Below are 12,078 nucleotides of genomic sequence, written 5' to 3'. Positions count from 1 at the left end.
CTAAATAAAACAGAACTTGTCATTTTTATAAAGGGAGTGCCACCAAGTTCTCCTCTTTTAAAAATATGTGCAGGTACAGCATACCTGTAACTGGCCACACATTGTCTTGAACTGTTTAGCTAGGATGAGACGGGCTGAGGTACTCTTTTCCTCTTCCAGGTGGATAAATTCCTGCACCACTTCCAGCTGTCAGATCAGCTCATCATGGACGTGTCGATGAGATTTCGCAGAGAAATGGACAAAGGCCTTTGCAGAGACACCAACCCCACAGCCGCCGTCAAGATGCTGCCCACGTTCGTGCGCTCCACTCCTGATGGAACTGGTAAAGCCACTTTCTTGACTGTAATAGAAAAAAAGTTCCCTGTCCAAATTGAAGTAATTTTGGTGAGTGCATAGTTGCATCCTGACCTTTTTGCATGAAGTAGAAAGTGTCCTCGGTCCAAATGAATGGCATGTCATTCAAACGCTTCTCCTTGAAAGTGGCCAGTTGAAGAGACGCAATTTGCTTTCAATTGCAAATCGCATACAGAACAACAATGTTCTTTTTCAGAATACCAGAGGTTGTTGCATCAAACACACCAAAAGAATATCATGCTTAAAAAATGAAAAGGCTTGTGCTTTGTTTGAGAGCTTCATCGCGATAGAATTAGAAATATTTCAAGGTTTGCACCAACAGGCTCAACAATCTCATTAGAAAGGCTGCTTATGTGGAGGAGGTGGATTTTGTGCAGGCGGGCTCAGAGGGGAGGAGCCGGTCCGAACTGGTCCTTCCCGAACAATGATGGTCGTCCTCTGTGAAGTCCTGGTCAGCAGTAGAAGCTCCTTCAGCAACAGACTGGAAACACCAAAGTGCAGAACCGAGCGCCAGGAGATCCTTTGTTCCTGTGGCAATAAGGCTCTGGAACGCCTCCCTGTAAATAGTGTGTGTTGTGTTTGCCTGTTAAATCACTATTCAATGCTGCAACAGTCGCCGCAGAGCTTAACACTGTATATATTGACATTTAACTTCATATGACTTAACTATACTATTCATTCTGCATGGAGCAATGTCAAAAAAAAAAAAAAAGATTAATATAGTGATTCTGATTCTAAAGTTTGAGTCCAACAAGAAACGAAAAGGAAATAAGTTCCACCTAAAGAACATAAATGCCCACAAAATAGTTTCTGGGCAAAAATAATCAAATGAATGAAATTTTTTTTTTTTTTTTTTTTTTTTTTTTGAGATTACAGGAATGCAGTACGTTGTGTCTTTGTCTAACTGTACAAACTTTTGAATGCAATGTGCTTCTGTAGCCATCAAGGTTTTTTTTTTTTTCATCAGCTCCAGAATGGAGTCGATAAAGGCAAATATGCGGCTGCCGCCACCTCTGCAGAGTATATTCATTAGCTTTTTGATCGTAAAGCCTTTCAAACGCTATAATTTGAGAAGAGTGAGGTGAGCACGAAGGGTTAAGTTTTACAGAGAACATCAACATAAAAAAGGCACTAGTCCGAGTTAGTCCTTGTAGCACACGTTCAACTCCGTAGTTCCAATCTAAAAATGCAACAAAGCATCCCCCCCAGGAACAAAGCAAAACAAAAAATAAAAAAAAACAAAAAACCAAGCACAACAAAATAAAGCAAAACAAAAAACCCTCCCTCCTCAGCTCACTAAATTCAGTACAAGTAGAACAACAACAACTGTATATCATACATATATACACAGGAAGACATTAATGAATACCTACTGCAGGTACACAACAACAAATGAATAATGAAAGTAAAATAAACACCAAGCACTGCAAAGCACATTTAGTTGTAGTCCTAGTTTGAGAGCAGGTCAACTCACTGCATTGGTGTTTCTCATTCTGTACTGGCCTCAGACAATTAATTGTACAATACATTGTCTTTTATTCTGTTTGAAAAAACAACACTTTGTTCAGAATGTATTGCCTTTAAAGCAGAAACATGACCTTGTATTCCAGATGTCTTTTTCCACATAAATCCTCCAATAATCTGTGACACGAGTTTTAGGGTTGAGAAACCTTGAGCTGATTTTTCCAGTTTGATCATACTTCTGTTTTCCACATGACTGAATGTTGTGTTTTTTGTGTTATCTATTTCTATTTGTGTTGAAAGAACAAGGTGAATTCCTGGCCCTGGACCTGGGTGGGTCGAACTTTCGAGTCCTCCTGGTTAAGGTTTTGGGAAACGGCAAGCAAAAGGTGGAAATGGAAAATCAGATATACGACATTCCCGAGAACATCATGAGAGGCTCCGGCGCTGAGGTGAGAACTTTTCCTCATCGTTCCTCAAAAAATCGTTATCTCTTCCATCACTTTGTCTCTTTCCAACTCTTCGTTTAGCTCTCTTTCTTTTCTTTCGTCTGTCTCTTTTGGCCCTTTTCCCTATAGTTCTGTTTATATCTCTCTGAGGCCTCGTTTAGGCCACAACGATTTCAAGTGAAAACAGAAAACGTTCGTTGCGATTTGGGTGTTTGTTTACACGGCAACAGCACTCGGAGCCAGTGAAAATGCAACCATTTCAAAATGGCTCTCAAAGTTTAACTTCTAGACCAGGGGTCGGCAACCCGCGGCTCTTTGGTCCCTCCACTGCGGCTCCTTGAGCCTCGGTCCCACTGCAGCTCATCCTGGAGGGACGTAAGGAGGCAAAGCCACCCAGAGCGCAGTCCCTACCAAGAGTGGTAAAATGTAGGCGGGTTGTCAACGACGCAGCGACGTGACGTCATTACAACAATAATGGCATGAAGAACGTAGAATTGCGGCTGCAGGTCATGACAGCGGCTCAACTGGTGTCTGAAGCTGGGAGCTTCCTGTACCTTTCACAGTAAAACTGCTGCGCTGCAGAGCGCCGACAATTCCAGGAGGTTCATTGCAGACTTGTTGAGAGTGTCGGAACATTCTAGTGAATTACACAACAACTACAGGACATTAAAGCCACACCATCACACTCATGGTTCTAACAATCCAGATCTCCCACATTTATCTTCCATTTTAATAATGTGTAGCAATAAAGGAGCTGGTAGCTGCAATGCATTATGGGAGCTTCTGTTTGTGGTGTTTTAAATGTAATTATTGGGGGTTATGTTAGGTTTGTAGTGTTGGTAATAATTGTGTTGTGTTGTGTTTTTGTTGCTTAGTTCATGTAGTTTAGTTTATTAGTTGTAAGTCGTCAACCAGCAGTGAAGAAGGTTTTGTGTGTCGTGTCCTCCTGGCATGGTCTTCCTGTGGGACTGTCAGAATAAAAGTGTGCGGCTCTCTGGGTGTTGTGTTCAGTGGGAAACAGGACCAAATGGCTCTTTGACCATTAAAGGTTGGCGACCCCTGTTCTAGAAAATGCTCAGTTTTCATGTGCCGTAGTAGAAATAGTTCATCTGCACATGTGCGAGTAGGTGGAGAATAACCACGTTTGCCAGTGTCATGACTGCCAGCCATACTCTCCTGGGACTTGGTAGGTTTCTTGTTGAGTCATAATTGCTTTCCAACTTCCTTGTCTTTCAATACGAATGTCCATGTTTCTAGCGTAGCGTTCTCTGTGCACATGTGTGGTTTCATTACAAAAACTCAATCGGGCACTCTGTAGAGAGCATACCTTCACCAACGCCACATTTGTCACCATGGAAACCAATGGTCATTTGATCCACCACAACACTCCTTCCCTCATTAGTCACGGTTGTTTAGATTGCTTCATGCTGTTGAAATCTTAAGGTCACCGATGTTCTGTTGGTTCCCATTGTCCAGCATGTCTACGGTGGAGTAAATATCTTCTCCCCCCCAGGGGCTGTTTGCCCCCAAAATCTAATGCATTGAACCTTGGTGGTGACAAATCATCCCTGAAATGTTCATGCAAATAGTTTTTGTGAAAAGTTGGTAAAATACATACTTTCATACATATGTTTAATAACTAAATATATCCACACGAACAAAAGCATAACTTTGGTTGGCGAGGGTAACAAACTGTGGCGATTGGTGGCCTGGTATGCTAACTGCATCAGTGTCTGCGTTTGATATCGTTTACGCATTAACGGGCGTTTTTGGCAAATTGTTGCAATGTGAATGCGAAACGTTCACGAAACTGGAACGCAAAAAACGTGGATTTCACTTGCGATGTTGTTGAGTGAAGGAGGCCTCACTCTGTATCTGTCCTGTGTTGTACATGTCAGTGTCTCTCTCTGTCAGTCCCTGAGGACCTTGTGGTCCTTGAAGTCTCATATCCAAGCCCTCAATGTGGAAGATTAGTGACTCTAATTTGAGTTGCTCCCCATCTCGCCCTTTGTTTTTCTTTCCATTTGTCTCTACTTCTGTTCGTCTATTTCTTTCCATGTCTCCCTCTCTCTCTCTCACCTTCTGGTCTCTGTCAGATCTGAATATCACTTTAACTATCCATATCTCGCTGAATCCTTTTTTTTCATTGATTTCTATCTCCTGTCTTGGTGAAAGTCCACTTCTTCAAATTCATAAATGGTCATTTTCAAATCAATGTTTCATGCTGATGTCAATAAACGTGTGGGCTCACGGTTCGATACACAGGGAGTGTCGAGGGACAGTAATGGAGATGAGATGCTGTATGTTTGAATATATAATATATAATATAATATATAATATTCAGGCCACAGGTGATGCATGATTGCATCCATACTACACTCCTGGTTCACTTCCATGCGTGTTTCATGACGTAACGTAACGATCCCGAAAATCCCCGCAGAGGGTCGGAGTCCAGCGCACGGGGTGGATGACGAGTTTGACCTGACGCGTACTTAAGTTTGACTTTCCCTTAACAGCAGAGAACGTAAGGCTCGTGGGCCAAAACCCACCAAGAGACTCCAATCTGGTCCCACCAAGCAAGGCGCTTATAGAGCAGGGGTCCTGAATCCTGGGCCTCGAGGGCCAGTGTCCTGCATGTTTCAGGTTTCTCCAAGTTGCAACACACCTGAATGCAATAAGGGGCTGGTTTCTTGGCCTTTTCACGAGCGAGACGATGACGTCAACATCAGATCAAGGTGTGCTGAAGCTAAAATGTGCTCGACACTGGCCCTCCAGGCCCGGAATTGAGGACCCCTGTTATAGAGGATTTGTAAAAGTTTTTAGTTTTCACATTTCTTTGTATTTTTCACACGAATGTTTAATTAAAATTGACTTTATTGTAATCATTTTCAGCTTTTTGATCTTGTAAAAATGTAGACAATTTAATTTCATACACTGTGACCACGACCAAGAAAAAAGTGTAAATTTAAAGGTTATTACAGCAATATTTGACCAGTTTGGTCACTCAGGATGAAGCTGGACTGTATGTGGTTCCTGAAGTACATTAAAACTTATTTAATCATTATTTTGTATACATCTTATATACATGTGTGTATAAATAGATATATTGTATACATCTTGTATTGATTCAGTTATGTACTTAAAAATAGCCAGAACATATTTGATGTTTGGTTCGTTCAATGTCAACTGGTCCTACAATTTGTCTGAAGAGAGGACACCTGCCTTGAGGGGACACTTGTCCTTGGACTTTAGGGTGTCCATGCATCACAGGTGTTACTGTACATGTCAATATGCAAGATTATAGCCAACGGCTATTTTCCGAAGTCTCTTCGGCAGGCTGACGACAAGGACACAAGATAAATTCAATAAAACAACAGTAACAACAATTAGAACTGTTGAGCAGGAGGAGTAATTACAGAGAGAGGAAACGGGTCCTTTAAAACACAATAGGACAGAAAAAAAATAAAAAAATAAAGCCAAAGCAATGAAAAGGTATAGTGGATCTTGAAACATTCAGGCCACGGGTCAGTCGACCAAACATTTCACTTGTGTTAAACGCTAAAGTTAGATATCAAATAGCTGAATAAAGTGCAGAGTGCTGATGTGTTGAAGTGTTAGATGCATAATTATATTGCTGATTGCACAGTAAATATAAAGTGCTATTTTAAGTGCACAATACTCAATACATATTACATTAATCAAATAGCAGCAGTAGCAATTATATGATACTGGAAGTACCCGTTTTTAAGAAATATGAATTGCATCTTGCCTTGCATGTATCTCTAATACCTAAAAGGTAAATAAAGATATATTAATAACGAAAATATTAATGGAGAAGAGGGAGAAGTAGTAATGACAATAAAACAGTGATGTTCATGAATGTACTCAGGGGAAATCGCGGATGGTTCTCCAACAATTAGCTAATATTAAACAACGCTTGTGACAACAGTGTTGTTCTTCCACTAGCCAAGCTTTAACGTGTTCGGTCAAAGAGGTCGGCACTCACGTATTGTGTTTGGCATTGAATTCCAGGTGTGAGAAGCACGAACAAAAAAAAGTCACCTCGAGAACCAGGTTTTGTTCATCTGGTTTTGTTTTTTTTTGTTATTTTTTAAAAATTCTTGAAATGGAGGGGGTGCTTTGCCATGGAAGATTTTGTATATCTAGATGGCGTCTGTGTGTTTAACAGTGTTATACCTGCTTAAATGCTCATGTTTTTTTAATATCTGACAGTGATGCTACTTTTTAATAAATTAATTTTTTATCCAATACTTTCAGTGCTTGTTTATAAACCGTTTCAATCGGCTTTAGTGTCGTCTTACAGGTCGATGTGTGACATGATCGTAGTATCAAAATACAGTTTTGCTGACTCACGAGTTAGATGGTTTCTAATAAACCTAAAGTTGAACAAGGTAAACTTAATTCTATTCAGTGTTTTTTTTTATTTGTCGTTTAAAACGAAGTTGTGAGTCGAGAGTGATTCCTGGGTATTTAATTTCTTGTACCACCTCAATTGTTTTACCTTGCGCAGAAAAGTTGAGATCAGCGTTTGTGTTTTTAGAAGTTATTACACACAGAAAATTAAGTCTTCGTTGCTCACCAAAACCATTTTGTTTCTGCACTGAATCAGTGTTTAAAGCAGTTGGAAGGTCTGTTTTACTAACAATAAACCTGTAATACGCCTGTTTGTAACCTCGTGTTCTGCTCTTATAATTTGTCTGCCATAATGCAAAGATTTGGGTTAAAAAATGAAGCAATATGCTTCTGAAGTGCTCATGACGGCTCATGTTTTGAGTAAATACCTGCAGCATCTATGCAAACACACTGCGGTGACATTTAATCTCCCACTAATCGGCTGGTCTGTAATGACGTATCTGTGGTTTTGTCTCCTGCAGTTGTTCGACCACGTCGCTGCCTGCCTGGCTGCATTTTTGGAGAAGTTGGGCATCAAAGACCGAAAACTCCCTCTGGGCTTCACCTTCTCTTTCCCTTGTCTTCAGACCAAGTTGGACGAGGTGAGAGAGTTTCTGTTCCGGTTCAGTTGGCGTGTCGGGTGACACGCCGGTCTGTCGCCCTGGCAACTTGTTCATCACAACTTCAGCCGTTTTCCAAATAAACTGAGGAAGCAGGGTGGCGTCATTGTTGCTCATTCCAGGATAAAAATGTATCACCTGTCATAAGTCAGCAATGTGGACCCAAGACAAAGAAGCAAAGGTGTGGCAAGGTAATGACTGTGTGGATGGTTGCTTTAACCGGGCAAAGGAGGTGGTGGTGGAGATTGGTGTCAGTGGGTTTTGCACAATCGGGTTGTGATGTGATACGAGACACGAGATTCTCAATAGGGGCAAGCGTTTAAGGAAACATTTGTCGATCAGTAATCTAAAATTTACTTTGGCATGAACACTATGTGTACAAAACAAAAAAAAAAAGAATCCAACCAAACAGGTTTTAAACTCCCCTGCTTTTTCTTACATACCAGCGAGACAGAATAAAACTAAAACTCTGGCCTCAAACTGAAAGTGCAGAAGAAGCTATGCTTGAAACTGGCACCAACATACGACCTTCAAAGTTGCACATCACATTATGATGCAGCTGTTTTGAATAACTTCATCCCAAAATAATATAAAACATCTTTATCTCTATGTCATTGTCTTTTTATGACTTGATCCAAAGTTTTTACCAAAAGCCCTGAAATTTGATTCTGGATCATTCTGCATGTGTTTTGTGACCACTGCAATGTGGGGGACTGAACTCAATGAACACAATCTTATATTATCACAAACTCCTCCGGAGAAATGGAAACTGATGGTCTCTGATGAATGGAAGGCCCTGGGTGGAGTTTTGTTTTTTGTTTTTCATTACTTTTCTGTAAATTCAAGCTCTCCAAGTTCCTCCATTTGTTAGTTTGCCATACTGGATGCCAGCTGATGGACAAACATGTTTTTTGTAAGTGATGAACTAGAATGTGTATCAGGGGTGTCACAGTTTACTTGAGGAGCCTCATTCAGCCTTATTCCATCTTGAGTGGGCCGGACCAGAAGTTTTTCTTTGTTGTGGGGCCGGGTGAACGTGATAAAAATGTCTTGCTTCACAAAACCAAACGGTTAATACAGAAAACGATTACAATCTCAGCATGAAGCCAATTTTAAAGATACATTCTGGCGCAAAATGCAATGAAATGTCCAAAAAACCTCTCCTATAGTTGTTGCATTATGCGTGTTTTTACAGACTCACCCCTACTTTACGCAGTGGCTGATTTATTGGGCACACGAGTCTCTTTCTCATTCTGCAGATTTGGCTTTTGATCGCTTATCTTCACCTCTCAAATGTAAATAGTCCAACAGAGAAGAAAGATTGTTTCATACAGATTGTTTGATGGCCCAAAGCTACATATTCAGGACTCATTGGCCAGTGTGGAAAGAAGTGTGAGGCATTATTGGCACATGATAGCCTCTAAACATGTTGATTCCAACAAGGTACATTATGAATGAAGACGTCTATGCTTCAAGGAAGTTCTGGGAATAATATGTTGCATAAACTTATTAATACTAAGCTTCTAATAATACTTCTTCCAGAAGTACTAACACCCAGGTTTATAGAGCATCTTCTTCCCACTTTCTGTTCTAACGTTCCTAAGTTCTTTTTATTATCATTATTATTATTATTTTAATTCAAATTGAAGCAATTCCAATATGTTTATAGTTTCAGCAAAGTTTCCAGTACAGTGTACCTTTCGGAACACAGTGCAGGACAACAGAACCACTGGAGGGACATGATTCCAAGCAGAGCTCGTCGTAACCACTCCAGGGGCTGCTTTCTGATTTCTGATATCTGCTTCTAACAGCCCCGCCTGAACTCTGATCTCCCACATTCTGGACACTTACTCAAACATTTGATCATTTCTTTGCCGACATGTTCCTGACCTTGCGTCTGTCCGTCCGTGTGCTCTCATTTGCAGAGTGTGTTAATGTCCTGGACCAAAGGCTTCAGGTCGAGTGGCGTGGAGGGGAAAGACGTGGTCAGCCTTCTGAGGAAGTCCATCAAAAAACGAGGGGTAAGTATTTTAATTGGACATTCATCCGCAGTCTGTGTGAGGATGAGGAAGGTCACTTAAACCAGATATACTTAAACAACACGACGTTACGAATTGTGACGTGAATCTCCGCCTACATATGCAAACAGAATTTTTCTCAGGCCGTCCGCAGAATCGAGCTGATTTTGCTTTGAGATATGGACGACAAAGACGATCATTTGTGGAAAAAAAGATGATGTAATCGCTGCCCACTCTCCGTCACGGCAGTCTGCAGTGTCATCAAATAACCACAATGGTGGACTACATGCTCCAGGTGGCGCTGCAGAATCTCCTGATGCGAGCCCGAGGAGGAGCAGGGCCATTGACCTATATAAGTTATAAATAAGTCTACGAGCAGGAGTCTACTTCAAAATTTCTATGTGCTCTGTCTTCTTCTGTGTTTTTATTGTATTTGGTGAGTCACAGCGCCTCTAAAGGCCTGACACATGTACTACATACCGTGAACCCTCGTATTGAGCCGTGATGTGTGGACAGAATTACTTTTGAGAACCCAGGAAGAAAGAAAAAAACGTTTTGGCTCGTGTGGGTGTGGTTTAAATCTCCTCTGTGGCCAGAGTTTTCAGGAATCATCATTTGTAGTGACTCGTAGCTGCAATTATGTGTAAATGCCAGGCCCAAACGCAGAGAAATGTCACTGTGTTTTAAATCCGTGTAAATGTTACCTAAAGTTAAATTATAATAAACACATTAGATTAAACAGAAGTTTTTCCTCAATTTTCAATGAGACGCAAGCGCATAGCTGGACTCGTGGCCAACTTTGCTGAACTCGGATCTTTCCTGGTCACATATAGGATTAAATGCAATCTGCAGCAGGGGCTGTAAAACATAAGGCCCGTGGGCTAAAACTGGCCTGCAAGGTGCTCTAATCTGGCCAAACCACCAATCACAATGTCAAATAAAAAATGTTGGGAATACATTTCTCAAGAATGGCGACCACAGCACAACACTGCGGCTCGAGCTGAGACATCGGCGATGCTGCCATGAAAGATGGCTGCCTCATTGCAAAAATGCAATCCGTGTTATCAGGGTGAGTTTGTAAAAATGTAGAATTGGCTTTATGTTAACATTGTAGTCATTTTTTGTAGTCATTTGTTGTTTTGCTTGGTTTTTTTAATATTGACATTTGCTTCATGTATAATCGACGCCACAAAAAAGCAAAACTTCAAAGTTTAAACTCAAAGGGTATTATGGCGCTTCCTTTAGCGATTTGGCCCACTCCAGATAAAATTGTGCGGTGTACAGGGTTGAGTGGGAATCCCTGTCAAAATTTGGTTTCAACCCCGACTTTATTGCCTGGATGAGGTTATAGGTTCCCAACTGCCCACATCCTCGCAGGCGGTGTGAGGTCTACCTCCTTCCTCCTTCTCCGGGGTCCCCTCTCCCCCCTCCTATATGCTCTAGCTGTCAAAGAGAAATACGTCGGCATCACCAGAAATAGCATCACTCATAAGCTCTCACTATATGCGCACAATCTATTATTATATACTGTATATCAAACCCTGCCTTGTCGATCTCAATTATTGTAGATTTTCTAACTCAATTACTTACTGGGGTTAGAAATTTCTACTTTAAATATCTCTAAAAATAAACTCCTCCCTATCAACCACCTGTCGAGGATGATGCGTCATCCTCTTTTCCATGTAGAACAGTCCCGGAGGGGTTTAAACACCGAGGCATATTCATCACTACCTCTGCTGAGGACCGGAATTTCAGTCCTCTCATTAACAAGAGTAAGCTGGATATGTCCCGCTGGTCTTCTCTCCCCTTCTCTCTAACCGGCAGTCAACTTGGTAAAGAGGGTGATTCTCCCTACATTTCTTTATTTATTCCAGCACGTTCCAAATTTTGTAAGAAAATAATTTTTTCAACAGTTAGACCAGACAATAATATACTTTTTGTGATTGAACCAGACTCCCCACATCAAATAAAAACTATTCTACAACATCCCAAAAAGGTAAGCGGTCTTGCAATACCTAACTTTATACAATACTATTGGGCACGCAATATTAATTCTGCTGTGTCATTGGCTGGACAAAGACGCTGACGCAGGTCTTTCATGGGCTCAAACAGAATGTCGGTGTTCAAGGTTCTCTACAGTCCCTCCTCACTTCTCCCTGTTAAGATTCACAACGTCTCGTAGAACCCTGTTGTCAACAACCCATTGAAAATCTGGCTGCAGTTCCATAAACATTACGGCTTAAATAACCCTTCAATTTTAGCTCAGATTGTTAAAAACCATCTATTTCTGCCCTCCCTATCAAATCCTGCATTTCAAATCTGTCGAAACAAGGGCCTGCTTACGTGTCAAGGATCTTTATAAAGACAACATATTTACTGATTTTATGGAGCTCGCAACCATGCTTGAACTGCCGCACTCTCACTACTGCCGTTTTCTTCAAGCCAGGCACTTTGTCCAAACCACCTCAACCCACTTCCCCGACCACCCAAGCGGCTCTCGACTCGGCACAGAAACACTCCACCTCAGTGAGGTGCAACTCCATTGACTCCCTCCAACCCAAGTCACATGACCAAACTGAAACAGACCTGGGAGGAGGATATAGGAACATCTACATATCAGCCGACGGGACCAAATTCGTGTGCGAGTTCACTCCTCAGTATGGGCAAGGCATGGCTTATTGCAGTGCAAGGTTCTCCTCAGAGTGCACTCCACAAATGCTCTACTGGGAAAAATCTAAACGGGCACCAGTGCCAGTTGTACAA

General features: G+C 41.4%; 1 protein-coding gene across 3 annotated transcripts in view; it reads left to right on the top strand.

Annotated features, from left to right (window-relative positions):
- The window catches only part of hk2 (hexokinase 2), a 67,789-nt gene that overhangs the window by 2,146 nt on the left and 53,565 nt on the right, over positions 1-12,078 (top strand). For 2 of the 3 annotated variants that reach the window (XM_080499834.1, XM_080499836.1), the window contains exons 2-6: positions 160-322; positions 2,119-2,267; positions 7,160-7,279; positions 7,420-7,488; positions 9,223-9,318. In XM_080499834.1, coding sequence (XP_080355960.1) covers positions 160-322; positions 2,119-2,267; positions 7,160-7,279; positions 7,420-7,488; positions 9,223-9,318 — 597 coding nt within the window. The remainder of the gene's footprint in view (positions 1-159; positions 323-2,118; positions 2,268-7,159; positions 7,280-7,419; positions 7,489-9,222; positions 9,319-12,078) is intronic. The other variant, XM_080499835.1, reaches the window with a different exon arrangement.

Source organism: Blennius ocellaris (assembly GCF_963422515.1).
Source record: "Blennius ocellaris genome assembly, chromosome: 7".
Lineage (NCBI taxonomy): Eukaryota > Metazoa > Chordata > Actinopteri > Blenniiformes > Blenniidae > Blennius > Blennius ocellaris.
Note: the sequence above shows the minus strand (reverse complement) of the source record. Positions and strands in the feature narration are given on the sequence as shown.